Source organism: Hyperolius riggenbachi, chromosome 10 (assembly GCF_040937935.1).
Source record: "Hyperolius riggenbachi isolate aHypRig1 chromosome 10, aHypRig1.pri, whole genome shotgun sequence".
NCBI classification, from domain to species: domain Eukaryota; kingdom Metazoa; phylum Chordata; class Amphibia; order Anura; family Hyperoliidae; genus Hyperolius; species Hyperolius riggenbachi.
In genome coordinates this window covers 263878322-263902573 of record NC_090655.1, presented here as the reverse complement: position 1 = coordinate 263902573, position 24252 = coordinate 263878322, and the positions used below count along the sequence as shown (strand labels likewise).

Sequence of the window (24252 nt, the reverse complement as noted above, 5' to 3'; positions counted from 1 at the left end):
TTTAGGCGTGATAACTGAGTTATCACCGCTTTGTGAATCAGGCCCAGTGCAACTAGGAAAGGCTGCAGTAAGCCAGACCACATTAGAACAGGTATAGGAACTTATAGGATAGAAAAAATAAGGCTGAAAATTATATTACAGAGTCTCTTTAAGGATCAGAGAATTTATTTTCACATATACGAGCTGTGATTTCTGTGATTGTGTCACAAATATAAGGGGGTCCTGACCAAGATACGGAGCTCTACTGTCAGTGTGACTGCAGAGTGAGGAGATTGAAGTAGATTAGTATCAGTACAGACAATGGGAGAGGCAAATACGAGCAAATGCAGAAGGTGAAATCTACACCCTTGCAGGAATAAGCAGACATAAACAGGGCGTAGATTTCAAGTAGCCCAGTGTGGTAGCACTTGCAGGGAGTAGTAGAACTGTATTTTTAGGCTAGTACGCCTGTAGTTCTGAGAATGGTACAAATTATCTGTATGGGGGATTAGGTTAGATAATTGCTCCTCAGGGATGGAGACATAAGCCTCAATTCACGGAGCATTATCAAACGTTTATCAAACACTTTATCAAACGTTTGATAATTTACCTCATGGGTAAAATCTCATTTTGAATTCACTAAGGTGTTATATATTTGTTGAACGTTTTATCGGTAAAACATTCGATAAATATATAACATCTTAGTGAATTTAAAATGAGATTTTACCCATGAGGTAAATTATCAAACGTTTGATAAAGTGTTTGATAAACGTTTGATAATGCTCCGTGAATTGAGGCCCTAGAGAGGAATATAATCTGTGAATAGTGCGGAGTGGAGCTGTGACTGGATGATCTTGTATGCCATGGAATACTGAGCCCATAAGATCCTCGTGGAGCAGCTGCCACCTCCAGCTGCTGCCTCACACGTATGCACACTCTCTGTATTACCTTATCTCTGGATTTCTATTACTTCTTATGCTATAAATCCAGGGCCGGCTCAGGTATGGTCACGATACAGAGCTGCAGTCCCCTCTGCCTAGTTCACCAGAGCCATAAGTAATGATAATTTATAGCTAATTAGCTTCAGGCCTCTGCTCCTATCTCCTTCTGTCTCCAGCTGTTCTCTCCTCACATCCTCATCCATCTACCGCTGCCGGCACTGCTGTAACCTCCCAGGAATGTGTGCATGGAGAGGAGGAGAGAAGCACCAGATGATGAGCAAGGCACACTGGAAGAGAGGACTGTGGTACTGAATGTGCAGGAGACCACAGCTTATGGGATATTATCACCCCCTAGCAAATTATGTTCTTTTCTGTGCTCTGTTTATTACTGCTAATATCTTACAGCTATAATCTGTTATCCTTTTCAGAACTAATGTCTGAGCTCAAAGAACAAGAGACATATGTGAGGAGTGATCAGCAGTCTATGGAGGAGGGTGACAAAATGGGTGCAATTGAAGAGGAAGAAGAAGAAGAGATGTATGTGAGGAGTGATCAGCAGTCTATGGAAGAGGGAGACATGATGCGGACAATTAAAGAGGAAGAAGAGATGTGTGTGAGGAGTGATCAGCAGTCTGCAGAGAAGGGTGACATGATGAAGACAATTAAAGAGGAAGAAGAAGAGATGTATGTGAGGAGTGATCAACAGTCCATAGAGGAGGGTGACGTGATGTGGACAAAGGAAGAAGAAAAGATGTATGTGAGGATTGATCAGCAGTCGATGAATGAGGTTGACAAGATGGGGACAATGAAAGAGGAAGAAGAGGAGACATATGTGAGGAGTGATCAGCAGTCTACAGAGGTGGGTAACATGATGGGGACAATTAAAAAGGAAGAAGAAGAGATATATGTGAGGAGTGATCAGCAGTCTATGGAGGAGGGAGACATGATGCGGACAATTAAAGAGGAGGAAGAAGAGACATATGTGAGGAGTGATCAGCAGTCTATGGAGGAGGGTGACATGATGAGGACAATTAAAGAGGAAGAAGAAGAGACGTATGTGAGGAGTGATCAGCAGTCAACAGAGGAGGGTGACATGATGGGGACAATTAAAGAGGAAGAAGAAGAGACGTATGTGAGGAGTGATCAACAGTCTGCAAAGGGGGGTGACATGATGATGACAATTAAAAAGGATGAAGAGACATATGTGAGGAGTGATCAGATGTCTATGGAGGAGGGTGACATGATGAGATCATCTAAGGAGGAAGACATTATTACAGAGATGAGTACAGGTGAGTGATAAGCATTAGATAATCAAAAGACTTATTAAGTTGATTAAGAAATATGCCCCAGTTGGGCACAGTATAGATCACATGGTGCCTATAATTGGGGGCGGGGCTATAAGAATGTGAGTGATGTTTGGGGGGAGGGGAGACTGAAGTGAGAAGTAGCTAAAATATACCTCTACTAAACAACTATGCCAAGTGCTAAACAAGTATTCACATTCACAAGAGCAGGAAGCTGCCACCATACTGCATGGATTCCAGACAGAGAATGAGTAGTGAAATGACAGATCTGGCAAGGGCGGTAATTACCACAGCACAAAGTGGTGCAATTGGTGTGGTTTAGGGAACTCTGCCTGGTCAAAGTGTGGCTCACATCAACAGCAAAACAAATGTGAGCAGTAATATGGATGCCATGTGTATACTGGCTGCACAGCTACTATAATAATGCATTATGTCAGGAGAGTCAGTAACCATGCAAATAATTCCCTCATTTCTCTGACAATCCAGACACACATCCAGAAACACCGAGGCATAAAACATCAGCAGCTTATTCATGTTATAGAATCCTATGGAACAGCTGGGAGGAATTTCTTGTGTTTGGCTTTGTTGGTGTCGCCCAGATGCCCAACAGAGACTCTGACCAGGAGGGAGTGACACCCTCATAGCTGCAATAATCAGCAGTGTGTACAGATTGCTGCACAAATCACTAGAGCTGCCCAACAGAGACTCTGACCAGGAGGCAGTGACGCCCTCATAGCTGCAAAAACCATCAGTGTGTACAGATTGCTGCACAAATCACTAGAGCTGCCCAACAGAGACTCTGACCAGGAGGGAGTGACACCCTCATAGCTGCAATAACCCGCAGTGTGTACAGATTGCTGCACAAATCACTAGAGCTGCCCAACAGAGACTCTGACCAGGAGGGAGTGACACCCTCATAGCTGCAATAACAGCAGTGTGTACAGATCGCTGCACAAATCACTAGAGCTGCCCAACACAGACTCTGACCAGGAGGGAGTGACACCCTCATAGCTGCAATAACCAGCAGTGTGTACAGATCGCTGCACAAATCACTACAGCTGCCCAACAGAGACTCTGACCAGGAGGGAGTGACACCCTCATAGCTGCAATAACCAGCAGTGTGTACAGATTGCTGCACAAATCATTAGAGCTGCCCAACAGAGACTCTGACCAGGAGGGAGTGAGACCCTCATAGCTGCAATAACCAGTAGTGTGTACAGATTGCTGCACAAATCACTAGAGCTGCCCAACAGAGACTCTGACCAGGAGGGAGTGACACCCTCATAGCTGCAATAACCAGCAGTGTGTACAGATTGCTGCACAAATCACTAGAGCTGCCCAACAGAGACTCTGACCAGGAGGGAGTGACACCCTCATAGCTGCAATAACCAGCAGTGTGTACAGATCACTGCACAAGTCACTAGAGCTGCCCAACAGAGACTCTGACCAGGAGGGAGTGACACCCTCATAGCTGCAATAACCAGCAGTGTGTACAGATCGCTGCACAAATTACTAGAGCTTCCCAACAGAGACTCTGACCAGGAGGGAGTGACTCCCTCATAGCTGCAATAACCAGCAGTGTGTACAGATTGCTGCACAAATCACTAGAGCTGCCCAACAGAGACTCTGACCAGGAGGGAGTGACCCCCTCATAGCTGCAATAACCAGCAGTGTGTACAGATCGCTGCACAAATCACTAGAGCTGCCCAACAGAGACTCTGACCAGGAGTGACACCCTCATAGCTGCAATAACCAGCAGTGTGTACAGATCGCTGCACAAATCACTAGAGCTGCCTAACAGAGACTCTGACCAGGTGGGAGTGAGCCCCTCATAGCTGCAATAACCAGCAGTGTGTACAGATCGCTGCACAAATCACTAGAGCTGCCCAACAGAGACTCTGACCAGGAGTGACACCCTCGTAGCTGCAATAACCAGCAGTGTGTACAGATCGCTGCACAAATCACCAGAGCTGCCCAACAGAGACTCTGACCAGGAGGGAGTGACACCCTCATAGCTGCAATAACCAGCAGTGTGTACAGATTGCTGCACAAATCACTAGAGCTGCCCAACAGAGACTCTGACCAGGAGGGAGTGACACCCTCATAGCTGCAATAACCAGCAGTGTGTACAGATTGCTGCCCAATGAATTGCTATTCTTTTCAGGATGAGGAAAATGTAATGACAACTTGTGTACAGTAGGCCTGAATGATTTTAGGAAAAGATTGAATTGCACGATTTCTGCCATAAATTTTAATTTTGATTCAATACACGATTTTCTACACACAACGATGGATCAGATCGCTCTGACCATCCATGACACAAAACCCCAACATGTGTGAACCTACTCTTAACCCAGGTGTAGAACTTAGTAATAGGCTCCCTTATTGTGCAGCTTATTACTCCTGGAAGAAAAATATATATATATTGGGCAGCACGATGGCGTAGTGGTTAGCGCTCTCGCTTTGCAGCACTGGGTCTCCGGTTCAAATCCCAGCCAGGTCAAAATCTGCAAGCAGGGCCGGATTTGTACTTTTTACCGCCCAAGGCCAACTACAGTATATCATCTGTATGGTTGTTGTCTCTGTGTGCCCCAATGAGAATTCTACTTACTTTCTATCATTGGATGTCACAGACAATAGCTATTTCAGTAATATGCGTATAGATTATAAGTTATGTTTTCCTTAACAACTTTTATGTTATGTTTGCCATCTCATTAATGAAGGACCCATTGTGTCTCCATGTGAGTTAGGCTGATGTGTACCTGCAGGATAGAGCTTACAGAACTTGCAGGGATGACACCAGTACAGGACAGAGTTCAAAGGTTAAAGCTGTTCTTGTAGATAGGGATGGCTGCATAAAACAGCTTTACTGCCCCTCACTGAGCCGCCCCTAAATTTCTGGTGCCCTAGGCCATAGCCTATGTGGCCTTGCCAGAAATCCGGCCCTGTCTGCAAGGAGTTTGTATGTTCTCCCCGTGTCTGCGTGGGTTTCTTCTGGGCACTCTGGTTTCCTCCCACATCCCAAAAACATACAGATAAGTTAATTGGCTACTCCCTGAAATCGGTCCTAGACTACCATACATACATAGACATATGACTATAGTAGGGATTAGGTTGTGAGCCCCTCTGAGGGACAGTTAGGTGACATGACTATATACCCTGTACTGCTCTGCGTAAGAGATACAATGGGATGCGAATGTTTGGGCAACCTTGTTAATTGTCATAATTTTCCTGTGTAAATCGTCGGTTGTTACGATAAAAAATGTCAGTTAAATATATCCTATAGGAGACACACACAGTGATATCTGAGAAGTGAAATGAAGTTTATTGGATTTACAGAGAGTGCGCAATAATTGTTTAAATATAATTGGGCAGGTGCATAAATTTGTCATTTTATTGATTCCAAAACCTTTACAACTAATTATTGGAACTCAAATTGGCTTGGTTAGGTCTGTGACCCCTGACCTACACACACAGGTGAATCCAATTATGAGAAAGTGTATTTAAGGGGGTCATTTGTAAATGCCCCTCCTCTTTTAATTTTCTCTGAAGAGTAGCAACATGGGGGTCTCAAAACAACCCTCAAATGACCTGAAGACAAAGATTGTTCACCATCATGGTATAGGGGAAGGATACAGAAAGCTGCCTCAGAGATTTCAGCTGTCTGTGTCCCCAGTTAGGAACATATTGAGGAAATTGAAGACCACAGGCTCAGTTCAAGTTGAGGCTCGAAGTGGCAGACCAAGAAAAATCTCGGATAGAAAGACGCGACGAATGGTGAGAACAATCAGAGTCAAGCCACAGACCAGCAGCACCAAAGACCTACATCATCTTGCTGCAGATGGAATCACTGTGCATCGTTCAATCATTCGGCGCACTTTACACAAGGAGATGCTGTATGAGAGAGTGATGCAGAGCAGAGCCGGATCTTCAACCAGGCAAACTAATCAACTGCTTATGGGCCCCAGGAGGTCAAAAGGGCCCCATAAAGATGTCTTGCCTTTGTTCATGTAGTCCTTTAGTAACTCTTTCAGTCTTTAAAAACAAGATCTCTGCAGCAATTCTCTACTACAAAGATAAGAAGCAGGCAGACACAGAGTTACCCCCCTCGCCTTAGCTCAGAGCTGTCAGACACAGACTGGGTGCTGGAATGTGATCTCTTCATACAGGAGCCGCTTGCTAGCTTAGCTAAAGAAACTTGATGTGGCAAAAACATCTGTAGTTAAACATTTTTTCATAGTAGCATCATAATTTGCTCAAAAGCCTATGACTTATGTTCGTAATGTTTACATTTAGTTCCGGTCTTTGCTGAACTTATTAGCCTTAATTTTATCTCCCACATAAGAGGCACATACAGATTTGTCTCTGTTCTGTTTATTGTCTCTGTTGTTCAACTCTTTCAGTCTTTAGATCTCTGCAGCAATGCTCCACTACAGAGATAAGAGTTCTGCTGGTGATGTTTACAGTTGGTTCCGGTCATTGCTTAAAGGGACACTTAATGCAAACAAAAAAAATGAGTTTTACTCACCTAGGGCTTCCAATAGCATCCTGCAGCTGTCCGGTGCCCTCGCCGCCTCCCTCCGATCCTCCTGGCCCCGCCGGCAGCCACTTCCTGTTTCGGTGACAGGAGCTGACAGGCTGGGGACGCGAGTGATTCTTCGCGTTCCCAGACACATTAGCACCCTCTATGCTGCTATATGGTATATGATATATGCTATAGCAGCATAGATGGCGCTATTGTGGCCAGGAACGCGAAGAATCACTCGCGTCCCCAGCCTGTCAGCTCCTGTCACCGAAACAGGAAGTGGTTGCCGGCGGGGCCAGGAGGATCGGAGAGAGACGGCGAGGGCACCGGACAGCTGCAGGGGGCTATTGGAAGCCCAAGGTAAGTATAACTCATTTATTTTGTTTGACTTATGTTTCCATTTAACTTGACCTTAATTTTATCACCCTAGTTGGCCAAAAACATATCTAAAGCTGGCTATGCACACATCCATTTTGAACACTGATTGAATCTTCCAGTAATCTATTGCTCATACATATCCAATCGATTAGCTTTTAAGCGATATTGTGCTGTTGATCAATCTCTGTGGTATGGGGGCAGGACAGGAGTGGTGGGGGATCGATGGTCTATAACTTTGCTCTGCATTGAGCAGTACAGCACTTGCAGTTTGATTGACGTTTGATACAGTTCTGCTGAAGCCTATCAGAAATAAACTTGCCGTGATAGAGGTTGATCACTAAACAATTGAATGGAATAATGATCAATTGGCTAGACATATTGAGGCGTTATTGACATGTGTATGACTAGTGAGAATGAGGGAGCGAAACTGACTAATTTGGTCTTGCAGTGAATAAACTCCAATATTGCTTTACGAGATCCTCACAACTCGAATGCCCGGTACACACCATACAATTTCCCATCAGATAGATAGGTCAAATGGATTATTTCTGACAGATCCGATCGTGATCCGATTCTGATTTCCGATCATTTTTCTGATCATCTTTGTATAGAAGTGTTTGGAAAATAAAAAAAATGATTGGAAATCCATTCTGACTTTTCAGAAATAATTAATTCAACTCCTCTATCTAATGGGAAATTGAATGGTGTGTACAAGACATTACAGTCACGTTTGCCACGTGGCAGGCTTAGGCAACAATAAAGAAGTACAAGGGGCCATCACATTTTCAGTTTAAACAATCATGAAGTTGATCTTAAAGAGAACCAGAGATCAATGAAAAAAAGATTTTATACATACCTGGGGCTTCCTACAACCCCATCAGCATGGATCGCTCCCACACCGCTGTCCTCCGCTGCCTCTATCCCGTGGTACCGGGTCCCATCTCTTCAGCCAGTCAGGGCCAGTTGACGCACGCACAGTGCACTTCCTCCGTACTGCGCAGGCACATGCGTAAGGCAGGCGGCAGTGAGATGGAGGGAGCCCCTGTGCATGCATACAATCGGCCGCGTCCTGCGTAAGTGACGGGACCCGGTACCGGCGATAGAGGCAGCAGAGGACAGCGGCGTGGGAGTGATACATGCTGATTGGGCTGGAGGAAGCCCCAGGTATGTATAAAATCTTTTTACATTTTTCAAGTTCCTTCTTCTCTGGTTCCCTTTAAATCTGCCTCGCTGTATTCTCTTTTGTTGCCAGTGGCTTAGACATTCAAGGACAACTGTAGTGAGAAGTATGTGGAGGCTGCCATATTTATTTTCTTTTAAACAATACCAGTTTCCTGGCAGCCCTGCTGATCTATTTGTCTGCAGTAGAGTTTGAATCGCATCAGAAACAAGCATGCAGCTAATGCCAGGTCTGTCAATAATGTCACCTGATCTGCTGCATGCTTGTTCAGGGAGTGTGGCTAAATATATTCGAGGCAGAGGATCAACAGGATAGCCAGGAAACTGGTATTGCTTAAAAGTAAATAAAGATGGTAGCCTCCACATACCTCTCGCTACAGTTGTCCTTTAATGGCTTTGTGTTGATGTTATTGCACAGCAAATAACCTTACACTGTTATACAAGCTGTACACTGACTGCTCTACAGAGTATCACAGCGTCATATCTTCAGTGCTGTCTGTTCCATGAAAAGATGAAATAGAATATTTACAAAAAAGTGAGCGGTGCACTCACTACTGTGAGATGCTGTATGCTGGGGAGACATCCTAAATTTATTCTGCTTGGGGCCCTGCATGGTCTTAATCCGGCTCTGATGCAGAGGAAGCCTTTTCTCGGCCCACAGCACAAACAGTGTTGCTTGAGGTATGCTAAAGCACATTTGGACAAGCCAGCTTCATTTTGGAATAAGGTGCTGTGGACTGATGAAACTAAAATTGAGTTATCTGGGCATAACAAGGGGCGTTATGCATGGAGGAAAAAAAACACAGCATTCCAAGAAAAACACCTGCTACCTACAGTAAAATATGGTGGTGGTTCCATCATGCTGTGGGGCTGTGTGGCCAGTGCAGGGACTGGGAATCTTGTCAAAGTTGAGGGATGCATGGATTCAATTCAGTATCAGCAGATTCTAGAGACCAATGTCCAGGAATCTATGACAAAGCTGAAGCTGCGCCAGGGCTGGATCTTTCAACAAGACAACGACCCTAAACACTGCTCAAAATTCACTAAGGCATTCATGCAGAGGAACAAGTACAATGTTCTGGAATGGCCATCTCAGTCCCCAGACCTGAATATAACTGAAAATCTGTGGCGTGAGTTAAAGAGAGCTGTCCATGCTCGGAAGCCATCAAACCTGAATGAACTAGAGATGTTTTGTAAAGTGGAATGGTCCAAAATACCTTCAACCAGAATCCAGACTCTCATTGGAACCTACAGGAAGCGTTTAGAGGCTGTAATTTCTGCAAAAGGAGGATCTACTAAATATTGATTTCAATTCTTTTTTGTGGTGCCCAAATTTATGCACCTGCCTAATTTTGTTTCAACAATTATTGCGCACTTTCTGTACATCTAATAAACATCATTTCACTTCTTAAATATCACTGTGTGTGTCCTATATGATATATTTAACTGACATTTTTTATCGTAACAACCAACAATTTTTATACAGGAAAATCATGACGATTAAAGGAGAACTGTAGTGAGAGATATATGGAGGCTGCCATATTTATTTCCTTTTAAGCAATACCAGTTGCCTGGCAGCCCTGCTGGTCTATTTGGCTGAAGAAGTGTCTGAATCACACCAGAAACAAGCATGCAGCTAATCTTGTCATATCTGTCAAATTTGACAGAATCACCTGATCTGCTGCAAGCTTGTTCAGGGCCTATGACTGAAAGTATTATTGGCAGAGGATTTGTAGGATAGCCAGGCAACTGGTATTGCTTAAATGGAAATAAATATGGCATCCTCCATATACCTCTGACTACAGTTCTCCTTTAACAAGGTTGCCCAAACTTTCGCATCCCGCTGTGAGGGGGGGGGGGGGGGGATAGTGAAATAGTTGTGTGAAGAAGCCAGTGGTTCTGCGATAGGTAGAAGTTGTCAAGCCAGCAGCAGCAGCGGCGAGGTGACGTTTTCAGTGTCAGTCACTGTCACCCCCTTCCCAGCCAGGCAGCAGCACACACCATGTGACAGGCAGAGAGGGGACCACAGTAATAGTAGTTGTTGTCGCTGACTGTCCCCTGCCAGGTAGAGAGGGGGCAGAAGTGTTCATTAACCACTTCAGCCTACAGGGTTGAGCATTTTTTACATCCGAGCAATGTTCACCTCCCATTCATTTGCCAATAACTTTATCACTACTCATCACAATGAATTGATCTATATCTTGTTTTTTCTGCCACCAATTAGGCTTTATGTGGGTGGTACATTTTGCTAAGAGCCACTTTACTGTAAATGCATTTTAACAGGAAGAATAAGAAAAAAACGGAAAAAAATCATTATTTCTCAGTTTTCAGCCATTATAGTTGTAAAATAATACATGCCTCCATAATTAAAACTCACGTATTGTATTTGCCCATATGTCCCGGGTATTACACCGTTAAAATTATCTCCCTATCACAATGTATGGCGAAAATATTTTATTTGGAAATAAAGGTGCATTTTTTCAATTTGCGTCCATCACTATTTAGAAGCCCATAATTTAATAAATCATATTGATATACTCCTTTGACATGAATATTTAAAAAGTTTAGACCCTTAGGTAACTATTTATGTTGTTGTTTTTTTATTATTGTAATTTTTTTTTTTAATTGAAACTTGTATGTGGGTATTTTTTGGTGTGGGAGGTAAACAGGGAATTGTAAATGTTTGTAAATGTATTTTATTCAGTGTTAAGTGTTTTTGGTGTAGTTAGCTATTTGGCCACAAGATGGCCACAGTCAAAAAGTCCTGGGAGCGATCGAGCTCGCTCCCAGGAAGAAGATTGTAGCAAAGGAACTTTTTGAGCTCAGAAAAGCCGCAGCGTCTAAATAGACGCTGTCGGCTTTTCTCCGGGGGGTCCGATCAGTGAAAGGGATTTATAATCCCTTTCATTGTTTGCTGGGCTAACGGCCCCCAGCAGGAGCGCGCATGGGGGGGCCCGCGGGAGCGCGCGCGACCCGCGGGAGTGCGCGCAGCCTAACTTTTCGTCCAGTTAGGCTGAAGTGGTTAATTACTGTGTGAATGGCTCGGCTTCCCGGGCAGCTTGTCTCTCAGGCTCTTCTCATTTTCCAGGGTGGGGGGGAGGGGGGCAGGACCAGCCATCCTTCCTGTGTCTGCCCCATTCACCAGCCTGGCTGTCACCTGGAGAGGGAATGGTCCGACTCATTAACCCCTCACTGGCCTCCTCTTCAGCACCTACTGGGAACATTTCTGCTTTAGCTTACATATGTGACTGAGGAGGAGGCTGCCGGGAGCAGAGCAGGAGTCAGCGGCAGCGAAAACCACAGCTCTGGTGATCTCAAGATCGTCTTACCCCTGATCACGATTTTCGGTTTCAAACCGAAAATCGTTCAGCCCTAGTGTACAGCGTGAAATTGGAGCAGTGATTGGAGTTGTGGCTTATCTTGGTTGGTCTAATTCCAGTCTGGAGAAACATGACCAGCACACGTGTCTCAGTGTGGAAAAATGATCATCTTATTGTCACACTTTATAAATGAGTAGGGATAAGCAGGGTTTTTTCAATCTCACAGTGAATTGGCCCATTTTTGCTTACTGAGGTTTTTTTTTGGAATTGCCACGTATTCCTTTTAAAAATTTACCTTTCACATGTTTGCCTGGATATTTCGGGGGGCAGAATTGCATTGAATTCAATGGCGCCAAATTTAGTGGTTAATAGCAAAGCTTCCGTACATTCTATAAACATAAAATTTGCTGGACATATTACCTCCAGCGTGCCCCCAGTCATGACATGTAGTGTTCCCAGACGCTAATACATGCTGGGAGATGCATTCTTTAATGTCTTTATATTTAATGTCTTTATATCTCCCAGCATGCATCAGCAGCTAGGGACACTACATCTCCCAGCATGCACCAGCTGCCGGGCACACTACATCTCCAAACATGCACCAGCAGCTAGGGACACTACATCCCCCAGCATGCACCAGCTGCCGGGCACACTACATCTCCAAACATGCACCAGCAGCTAGGGACACTACATCCCCCAGCATGCACCAGCTGCCGGGCACACTACATCTCCAAACATGCACCAGCAGCTAGGGACACTACATACCCCAGCATGCACCAGCAGCCGGGCACACTACATCTCCCAGCATGCACCAGCAGCTGGGGATGCTACATATCCTAGCATGCACCAGCAGCCGGGACACTACATCTCCCAGCATGCACCATCAGCCAGGGACACTACATCCCCCAGCATGCACCAGCAGCGGGGCACACAACATCTCCCAGCATGCACCAGCAGCTGAGGATGCTACATCTCCTAGCATGCACCAGCAGCCGGGGACACTACATCTCCCAGCATGCACCATCAGCCAGGGACACTACATCTCCCAGCATGCACCAGCAGCTGGGCATGCTACATCTCCCAGCATGCACCAGCAGCTGGGCACACTACATCACCCAGCATGCACCAGCGGCTAGAAAAGCTATGTCTCTCAGCATGCACCAGCAGCCGGGGACACTACATCTCCCAGCATGCACCAGCAGCCGGGCACACTACATCACCCAGCATGCACCAGCAGCTGGAAAAGCGATGTCTCCCAGCATGCACCAGCAGCCGGTGACACTACATCTCCCAGCATGCACCAGCAGCCGGGGACACTACATCTCCCAGCATGCACCATCAGCCAGTGACACTACATCTCCCAGCATGCACCATCAGCCAGTGACACTACATCTCCCAGCATTCACCATCAGCCAGTGACACTACATCTCCCAGCATGCACCATCAGCCAGTGACACTACATCTCCCAGCATGCACCAGCAGCCGGGCATGCTACATCTCCCAGCATGCACCAGCAGCTGGGCACACTACATCACCCAGCATGCACCAGCGGCTGAAAAAGCTATGTCTCCCAAAATGCACCAACAGCCGGGGACACTACATCTCCCAGCATGCACCAGCAGCCTGGGACACTACATCACCCAGCATGCACCAGCGGCTGAAAAAGCTATGTCTCCCAACATGCACCAGCAGCTGGGGACACTACATCTCCCAGCATGCACCAGCAGCCGGGGACACTACATCTCCCAGCATGCACCAGCGGCTGAAAAAGCTATGTCTCCCAGCATGCACCAGCAGCCGGGGACACTACATCTCCCAACATGCACCAGCAGCCGGGGACACTACATCTCCCAGCATGCACCAGCAGCCAGGGACACTACACCGCCCAGCATGCTCTAGTAGCTGGGGACGCACTGGACTCACTGGCACTTTGAACCACAGCTTTGTGGCATTGACTGCTGCAAGGTGGATGGCTATGGAGCAGCCCACAGAGGTAAGTTAAAGAGACTCAGAGATGAGCTCAGCTAAAGATTGTTTGCTTACCCGGGGCTTCCTCCAGCCCCATAAGCACGGATGCGTCCCTCACCTTCCTCCCGCGCTCCTCTGTTCAGTCATAAGAAATCTTTAGCTGTGCTCATCTCTGAGTTTTTTTTAAAAACCACCTCCGGCCAAAAAAAGATTTGAATGGCAATACATACAGTAGCAATAAAAAGTATGTGAATTATATGGATTTCTGCACAAATTAGACATAAAATTTGATTTGATCTTCATCTAAGGCACAATAATAGCCAATCACAGTCTGCTTAAACTAATACCACACAAATAGTTAAATGTTTCCATGTTTTTATTGAACACACCATGTAAACATTCACAGTGCAGGTGGAAAAGGTATGTGAACCTCTAGACTAATGACATCTCCAAGAGTTAATTGGAGTGAGGTGTCAGCCAGCTGGAGTCCAATCAGTGACATGAGATTACAGGTGTTGGTTACAGCTGCCCTGCCTAATAAAAAAAAACACACCACAGGTTTTGGATTTGCTTTTTCCAAGAAGCATTGCCTGATGTGAATGATGCCTCGCACATATGAGCTCAATGAGGTGAAGAAGACTCCTAGAGTGTCAGCTAAAGACTTACAAAAGTCTCTAGCATATGCTAGCATACCACAGAGGAAGCCACTGCTGTCCAAAAAAAAAAAAACATTGCTGCATGTTTAAAGTTTGCAAAAGAGCACCTGGATGTTCCACAGCAGTGCTGGCAAAATATTCTGCGGACAGATGAAACCAAAGTTGAGTTGTTTGGAAGAAACACACAACACTATGTGTGGAGAAAAAGAGGCACAGCACCCCTGTGATGATCCGCTCAGCTGGCTGCACAGGCAGACAGCTGATTGTCCATTCCTCTAGTCTGTGGGCTGCAGGTCTCTGGAACAGAGACCTGTCTTTCCATTGCAAGTTTCTGGTCTGTTCTCTTGCTGGGGAATTTGCATACATTCGTTATGCAAATCCCCTACCTGCCTTCTTTGATGACTGGCACTATAAGAGCTTTATGTTTCCCAGAATGCTTTGCTGGACATTTCCCTTCCATGCTCAGTTCCTGATGGACACTGCTGGAGTGTCAGCCATTGCTATCTAGTATAGTTTATTCCTGGGGGTTGCTTTAGGCTCCCCTGCTAGCCCAGTCAGGTTGTATTATCTGTATTGCCTGTTCTGTCTTGTCTTGCCTGTTGCCATTGTCCTGCCCCTATGGTGGTTGACAGGAAATGGTTCTGATCTCTGTTCTTGGAGTATAGCTGGTGCAGCGGTTGCTACCAGCTATCTCTTCTGTTCTGTCTTCTGGGATCGCGCTAGCTACTTTTTGCTAGCGCTGGGGATCCTTCTGTTCTGTCTCCTGGGATCGCGCTAGCTACTTTTTGCGAGCGCTGGGGATCCTTCTGTTCTGTCTTGTCTGTCGCGATTGCGCTGTCACCAGCGGCGGTTGATAGCGAATCGCTCTGTCTTGTTTGGATCACACTGGCCTCTAGCGGTAGCGGCTGTGGATCCTTCTGATCTAGTTCCTGGAGTGTAAGCTGGAGCAGCGGTTGCTACCAGCTACCTCATCTGATCTGTCTTGTTTAGATCGCACTAGCCGCTAGCGTTAGCAGCTGTGGATCTTTCTGATCTGTGTTCCTGCTTGGATCACCCTTGCTCTGGCGGAAGAGCGGTGGATCCTTTCTGCCTAGTTCCTGTTTTTCGTGTGTCTGTCTTGTCCGCTACGCTTGCTGCAGGCTCGGTGAGGTAACCGTTAAGCAAGCGCTTGCGTCCTCTGTTTCATGTTTGTCTGTTTATGGTTAGTTAGGCGTGCTTGTCTCTATTGTGCTTATCACGTGGAGATCGCGCATAACCGCGTGCACTGTTGCGAATGAGTGCGGTGTTCGCGGTTAGCTAGCGCTTGTTATTTTCCGTATCTCCTTATTGTATTTGCTGTGCCTTTGCTACCCTCGTATTCTATTCTGCCTTGTGTCACGTCTGGCGATCGCACCTCTCGCGATCGCGTTCCTATTTCGTATCTGCTGTTGTGTGTGCGCGGTCGCGGGGTGGCGACTGGATTGGCGCACACACATACAACCTATCCCTTTGCTCAATCTCATTCGCAATCGCCTCTCTTGCGATTGCGTTCTGCGCTTCGTACAATTCCGGTCTGGCACTTGTGGAGGTACAGAGGATTGGTTCCTCTGCACTCCCCAGCGCCATCTGCCGACAGGAATTTCCCTCTACAGGTGCGTAGCACCTTTTGCTGGGTGCCTGCAAATATACGCTTGTGGAGGATTTCCGCCGTGTCAGCGCACGCGTTGTGTGCTGATCACGGAGAAAGTTCCACAATCGTGACAACCCCAACATCAAAACCTCATCCCAACTGTGAAGTATGGTGGTGGGGGCTTCATGGTTTGGGACTGCTTTGCTGCGTCAGGGCCTGGACAGATTGCTATCATCAAAGGAACGATGAATTCCCAAGTTTATCAAGACATTTTGCAGGAGAACTTAATGCCATCTGTCCACCATTTGAAGTTGAGCAGAAGATGGGTGTTGCAACAAGACAACAACCCAAAGCATAGAAGTAAATCAACAACAAAATGGCTTAAACAGAAGAAAATACGCCTTCTGGAGTGGCCCAGTCAGAGTCCTGACCTCAACCTGATTGAGATGCTGTGGCTAGACCTCAAGAAAGCAATTTACACCAGTAATCCCAGGAATTATGTTGCTGAACTGAAACAGTTCTGTAAAGAGGAATGTTCAGAAATTATTTCTGACCGTTGTGCACGTCTGATCTGCAACTACAAGAAACATTTGGTTTAAATTGTTGCTGCCAAAGGAGGTTCAACCAGTTATTAAATCCAAGGGTTCACATACCTCTTCCACCTGCACTGTGAATGTTTACATGGTGTGTTCAATAAAAACATGGAAACATTTAATTATTTGTGTGGTATTACATTAAGCAGACTGTGATTGTCTATTGTTGTGACTCAGATGAAGATCAGATGAACATTTTATGACCAATTTGTGCAGAAATCCATATAATTCCAAAGGGTTCACATACTTTTTATTGCCACTGTATATGTAGTCTATGCACTGTGTACAGTTAGATTAACATATAAAGTTTACATCTGGTGCATCAAAGTGGAGAGAATAGACTCACATTTATATCTGAATTAGCACTTCCTTCTTTCTCCTCATGCAGAAGCCTTGCTAAAATACACCCTCAGCATTGTGTCCTCCCCTCCAGCCTGGTTTCCTCCCCTGCCCCTCCCTCCCCTTCTCTCTGTCTGCCTGGATCAAATTACATCTCTTTTCACAGTGTGTAACAGAGAGGAGAGATGGGAACTGCTGCAGCCTGTCTTATTCTGTCTGTTTACTATAATTCTTATTGCAGATGTCTGTCTGTCTGCCTGGATTAGATCACATGGACATGTGGGGGGGTTGGAGTTATGACAGCAATCCCCCAGCATCCTTTGCATCTATGGTTCGTAAAGAAAAAAAATCATCCTGGCCCAATTTCACCCTGGGCTTGATTCATTCAGCTGCGCTGCTAAAGCAGGACAGCGTGAGGGAGCACTCATAAAAAAAAGGGATGGCTGCTATGCATGGCTTACATAGCAGCGCACGTTGCTATGTAAGGAGCATGCATTCCTTAGTTACGCGCAATGCTTAGGTAGCAACGCACGTAACTTTAAGTGCAAGTGGTCCTGTGAAGACTGTGATACTTCACTAGCGGCCGCTACTGTGTTAATTAATAGTGCAGCTTAACCCTTTGGGGATTGCCGCATGTAAATCCTATGCCGCACTTGTGACTATCTAAGCCCGCCGCGATCGCACGCACCCGAGAGGGGAGAATAAGCTGTCATATGACAGCTGACATCTCCCCGCATTGATCAGGAGCCATCGCGATTGGCTCCTGTTTACGTGATCACTACGATCACGGGCGGATCATAGTGATCACTATTAGAGCATTGGTGGTATGAGGGGAAGAAGAGGATCCACTCACCTTCCTGATGTTCCCCTGACAAACTGAGCAGCAGTACGAGCGGGGATGCCGGCCAGAGTGGAGGGGTCTAGAGTTGCTCACCACTGGAGCTTGGGAGGTGAGTAAAGGCTGCTGGCTACAGGGGGGACACCAGGCTGCACAGGGGACATCATGCCCAGCTAGCCCTACCAGACATCCGTCTGCCCGACCGCCCCAAATGCCCCACCCACCCACCCCCGCATGCAAAATCGCCTGGTCCTTAGAGAAGTTATCAGGCATTGTAAAGCAAAATAAGTGCTACTTACCCGGGGCTTCGTCCAGCCCCTAGCTCCCAGCATGTCCATCACTGCAGCTCTGCCTGCAGCCGTTCGCCGCCTCTGCCTCCCGGTCCGCGGTGATGACGTCAGGCCGACCTGGAGCACGGCTTGTACTGCGCCTGCGTGAGCGGCGCGGTCAATCATCGCCACATGGACCGGAGCGCACTACGCAGGCGCAGAACTACTACTGCAGGAACTGCAATGAAAATAACATAATTAATAAAATCGTTTTTTTTTTTTATAATATTACTTTTTTTTTTTACAATATTTGTCAGTATTTAGTATTCAACCCCCCCAAAAAAGGGATTCCATGCAAAAGTAGCATTCAGGAACTTAGTTCTGGATGATTTACAGATGATACCAGAAGACCTGTCTCCAACAGCTAACTTGTGCACTGGCCACAGAAGAGGAATACAATAGCAAGGAAAGCAATGTACCAGCCCTAAGAAGGTCTTAGCTGTTGAGGACAATGTGGTAGTAGCAAGAATCTGCACTGAGGACACAGAACACAGGCCTACCTAATGCTCTCCCTGTCACAACACCAGTGTTCTCCCCAGGGCTAATTAGGTGGGCGGGCTGCCCGGGTGGTTTCAAACCCCGCCCGGCTGCCTAAAGTCTGTGCTGATTGGCTTGCAGTCATCGGCAGGCGTGCCGCAGCGTGATTCGGCCGTGAGCAGTGTGGGGTAGGGGAATGCCCACAAGTGCAGTAGCTGGGGTCCGACCTCTATCCCTCCCCCCTCCCTCTCCCCCCGCTCAACCAGCTCCTCCGGCGGCGGCAAATACAGCGTCACTGGCTCTCGGCTGTCTCAAACGCTAGAGCACAAGCCAGCCGCCTGATCCTCGCTGTCTCCTGTCTTCTCTCCGATGCTGCGCACACGTGGTTGAGCGGGGGGAGAGGGAGGGGGGATAGAGGTCGGACCCCAGCTACTGCACTTGTGGGCATCCCCCTACCCCACACTGCTCGCGGCCAAAGCACGCTGCCGCCCCCACCGAATCACCGATGACACTTAAGGTTTGCGAGAGCCCGAGGAGCCAGTTGTATCTGCGGGGCGGGGGGCGCGAGGTGAGTTGCACTGTATCTGCGGGGCGGGGGGGGGGGGGGGCGTGAGGTGAGTTGCACACCCTCCCCACCAGCCTGACCACCACCCCACTAGCCCACTAGCCTGATCACCACCCCACTAGCCCACCAGCCTGACCACTAGCCCACCAGCCTAATCACCACCCCACTAGCCCACCAGCCTGACTACTAGCCCACCAGCCTGACCACCTCCCCACTAGCCCACCAGCCTAATCACCACCCCACTAGCTCACCAGCCTAATCACCACCCCACTAGCTCACCAGCCTGACCACTAGCCCACCAGCCTAATCACCACCCCACTAGCTCACCAGCCTGACCACCTCCCCACTAGCCCACCAGCCTAATCAGCACCCCATTAGCTCACCAGCCTAATCACCACCCCACTAGCTCACCAGCCTGACCACTAGCCCACCAGCCTAATCACCACCCCACTAACTCACCAGCCTGACCACTAGCCCACCAGCCTAATCACCACCCCACTAGCTCACCAGCCTGACCACTAGCCCACCAGCCTAATCACCACCCCACTAGCTCACCAGCCTGACCACTAGCCCACCAGCCTGACCACCTCCCCACTAGCCCACCAGCCTGACCACCACCCCACCAGCCTGACTACTAGTCCACCAGCCTGACCACCTCCCCACTAGCTCACCAGCCTGACCACCATCCCACCAGCCTGACCACTAGCCCATCAGCCTGACCACCCACCGCACTAGCCACCAGCCTGACACCCCCCCCCCCCCACTAGCCTGACCACCACCCCACTAGCCCACCAGCCTGACCACCACCCCACTAGCCCACCAGCCTAACCACCACCCCACTAGCCCACCAGCCTGACCACCTCCCCACTAGCCTAACCACTAGCCCACCAGCTTGACCACCTCCCCTCTAGCCCACCAGCCTGACCACCTCCCCACTAGCCCACCAGCCTGACCACCGCCCCACTAGCCACCAGCCTGACCACTAGCCAACAACCTGACCACCTACCCACCAGCCTCACCACTTGCCAACCTGCCCCACTAGCCACCAGCCTGACCACCTACCCACTTACTAGCCACCCACCTCACCACTTACCAACCCACCCCACTAGCCACCAGCCTGACCACTAGCCTACCCTAGACCTGCCTGACGTACTTACCCACCCACCCCACTTCGGCGTTACCCTTCTTTTCCACTCAGCATGACCTTAGGGCCCTTTTCCACTAGCTGCGATCCGCTTTAGAAAGCGGATCACAGCCATTTTGATGAGCACCGTGATAACATGTAAATTGCGATGCTCATTTCCCACTAGCATGCGTCGTATTTTTTTGAATCACAATTGTCGGGCGATCGTGCTCCGTTCCCAGCACCTATATGGAGCAATTACGGGTAGTGTAAATTGTAGGTTGCGTGATCACACCTAGTGGAAAAGGGCCCTTGCTTCCCCACCCGGCTACTTTTTCATGCCACCCGGCTGAAAAAAAATTCTGGGGAGAACCTTGCAACACACTGTCCCTCATCTGCCTAGCACAGAAACCAAACACAGACTGCAAAATGGCTGCTGTGCTGGCATTCTGATAGGTGGGGGATGGGCCAGATGGAAGGGATAGCTGATTGGCTGCCATGTGTCTGCTGACTCTGGGGTGAGGGGTCAATTTTTGGCTCCCTTATAATGTGTAGGGGGCAGGACGAACATGGACGAAGTGTTCTCCAGGCAATGTGAATGCGAACACCCCTTGTTCACCCTGAACTATTCATCAGGCGAACAGTTCGGACCATCTCTACTGGGCAGATCTATTGTTAGTGGGATCGGGTTGGTCACAGATCGGCTTGGCCAATATCTCGACCTGTTCCTGCAACCATTGGTGGCAGATCTGCCTTGTGTCTTAAAGGACAACAAAAACACCATTCAGCTGCTGGAGGGTTTGGAGGTGTGACTGTGAGGGGGGTTTGCTGGTAACAGCGGACATATCCTCCTTGTACTCAAACATACCCCAGGCTGAGGCCAGTTTCACGCTTGTAACCAGCGTTGTGGTGATCTGATAGCACCGCAATGCTAAAAAATAGCCTTCTGGGATTACTGCGCCAATGCACATTATCATCTCCCTTCTGACTGCAATCCAAACAGGAAGTGGGGCTCTCTAGCACTTGCTGCCTGTGGCCAACGGTAGAATTACGCGGACGTCTATTGTCATAATACGCTTGCGCGCATGCGTGACGCCAATACGTGCGGCGAACAGTTTTAATATATGTGTGGCGTCATAGGCTTGTATGACTTCCAGTCGCCACACTTCATCATGCATGCTGGACATCAACACACGGATGCTCCAGTGTCAGCCGAGCGGCAATACGAGGACTTCCGGCGCATCGCTCGGCGCCAGGTATGACATGCCCCATAGACTTTCATTGGTGTAGTGTTACCCTGCGGTAAACAAGGTAATGCAGTATGAAAGGGGCCTGAGGGTGTGAAAGCAGCGGAATATTACATGAGGAATAATGGCCATATACAGTGGGTTGCAAAAGTATTCGGCCCCCTTGAAGTTTATCACATTTTGTCACATTACTGCCACCAACATGCATCAATTTTATTGGAATTCCACGTGAAAGACCAATACAAAGTGGTGTACACGTGAGAAGTGGAACGAAAATCATACATGATTCCAAACATTTTTTACAAATAAATAACTGCAAAGTGGTGTGTGCGTAATTATTCGGCCCCCTGAGTTAATACTTTGTAGAACCACCTTTTGCTGCAATTACAGCTGCCAGTCTTTTAGGGTATGTCTCTACCAGCTTTGCACATCTAGAGACTGAAATCCTTGCCCCTTCTTCTTTGCAAAACAGCTCCAGCTCAGTCAGATTAGATGGACAGCGTTTGTGAACAGCAGTTTTCAGATCTTACCACAGATTCTCGATTGGGTTTAGATCTGGACTTTGACTGGGCCATTCTAACACATAGATATGTTTTGTTTTAAACCATTCCATTGTTGCCCTGGCTTTATGTTTAGGGTCATTGTCCTGCTGGAAGGTGAACCTCCGCCCCAGTCTCAAGTCTTTTGCAGTCTCCAAGAGGTTTTCTTCCAAGTTTGCCCTGTATTTGGCTCCATCCATCTTCCCATCAACTCTGACCAGCTTCCCTGTCCCTGCTGAAGAGAAGCACCCCCAGAGCATGATGCTGCCACCACCATATTTGACAGTGGGGAGGGTGTGTTCAGAGTGATGTGCAGTGTTAGTTTTCTGCCACACATAGCGTTTTTCATTTTGGCCAAAAAGTTCCATTTTGGACTCATCTGACCAGAGCACCTTCTTCCACATGGTCGCTGTGTCCCCCACATGGCTTGTGGCAAACAGCAAACGGGACTTCTTATGCTTTTCTGTTAACAATGCCTTTCTTCTTGTCACTCTTCCATAAGAGCCAACTTTGTGCAGTGCACAACTAATAGTTGTCCTATGGACAGATTCCCCCACCTGAGCTGTAGATTTCTGCAGCTCGCCCAGAGTCACCATGGGACTCTTGACTGCATTTCTGATCAGCGCTCTCCTTGTTCGGCCTGTGAGTTTAGGTGGACGGCCTTGTCTTGGTAGGTTTACAGTTGTGCCATACTCCTTCCATTTCTTAATGATCGCTTGAACAGTGCTCCGTGGGATGTTCAAGGCTTTGGAAATCTTTTTGTAGCCTAAGCCTGCTTTAAATTTCTCAATAACTTGATCCCTGACCTGTCTTGTGTGTTCTTTGCACTTCACGGTGTTTTTGCTCCCAATATTCTCTTAGACAACCTCTGAGACCCTCACAGAGCAGCTGTATTTGTACTGACATTAGATTACACACAGGTGCATTCTATTTAGTCATTAGCACTCGTCAGGCAATGTCTATAGGCAACTGACTGCACTCAGATCAAAGGGGGCCGAATAATTATGCACACACCACTTTGCATTTATTTATTTGTAAAAAATGTTTGGAATCATGTATGATTTTCGTTCCACTTCTCATGTGTACACCACTTTGTGTTGGTCTTTCATGTGGAATTCCAATAAAATGTATTCATGTTTGTGGCAGTAATATGACAAAATGTGGAAAACTTCAAGGGAGCCGAATACTTTTGCAACCCACTGTATCTGATGAGCAGACGTGGTTTTTATTAAAGGGAATGTCCAAGCAAAATAAAAAATGAGTTTCACTTACCTGGGGCTTCTACCAGCCCCATGCAGCCATCCTGTGCCCTCGTAGTCACTCACTGCTGTTCCAGTCCCCCGCTGACGGCTTGCCGACCTCGGAGGTCTGCGGGACGCATTGCGTACATTTTTACGCATTCCCGCTAGTGCAGGAACATTAACACATTTTTTACGCATTACTGGTTCACCAGTAATGCCTAAAAATGTATGTGTTAATGTTCCTGCACTAGCGAGAATATGTAAAAAAGTACGCAATGCGTCCCGCCGACCTCCGAGGTCGGCAAGCTGCCAGCGGGGGACTGGAACAGCAGTGAGTGACTACCAGGGCACAGGATGGCTGCATGGGGCTGGTAGAAGCCCCAGGTAAGTGAAACTCATTTTTTTTATTTTGCTTGGACATTCCTTTTAAGGCTGCTCAAATTTGCACTGGAAAAAAAATTTTTTTGCACAGGAGAGATTTTTTTTCAAACAACATGGGGGTTGTGCGATGGGAGCGGGCTCTGCACCAGGTTTTTTAAAACAACATGGGGGTTGTGCGATGGGAACGGGCTCTGCACCAGGTTTTGTAAAACAACATGGGGGTTGTGCGATGGGAACGGGCTCTGCACCAGGTTTTGTGAATTTGTTTTTGGGAATATGGGAAGAGTATATTTTGGGGCATGACTTATTTTTTGTGTGCAGGGGATCTGAAAAAAAACAACACTATGAGATTTTTGGGAATTTCCAATTGACAATACCCTGAATATATCTTTTACTTTGGAGTATAGTCACACTAATGTTATTTTTTTGGATTCATGTATAGATGTGGAGGAAAAAGTAATAAACATGAAAACAAAATCCCCAAGACGATCCAGCACCGCTCTTTTATCCGAAAAATTGCTTTATTGGATCTTACAAAATATACATAAAAAGCTGCCACTATGCAGCTTTTTATTTATATTTTGTAAGATCCAATAAAGCAATTTTTCTGATAAAAGAGCGGTGCTGGATCGTCTTGGGGATTTTGGACTGTTTACCCGGATGGTACACGGGTGGATCCGCTGCACGCCTGACCCCTGAATCATTAGAGTGCTGTCCTACC

At 47.3% G+C, this 24252-nt stretch overlaps 1 protein-coding gene across 1 annotated transcript in view; it reads left to right on the top strand.

Moving 5' to 3' along the window:
- Nucleotides 1–24252, top strand: part of LOC137535387 (zinc finger protein 37-like) — an 88051-nt gene that overhangs the window by 12081 nt on the left and 51718 nt on the right. The window contains exon 2 of the mRNA XM_068257217.1: nucleotides 1349–2209. Coding sequence (XP_068113318.1) covers nucleotides 1354–2209 — 856 coding nt within the window. The 5' untranslated portion in view covers nucleotides 1349–1353. The remainder of the gene's footprint in view (nucleotides 1–1348; nucleotides 2210–24252) is intronic.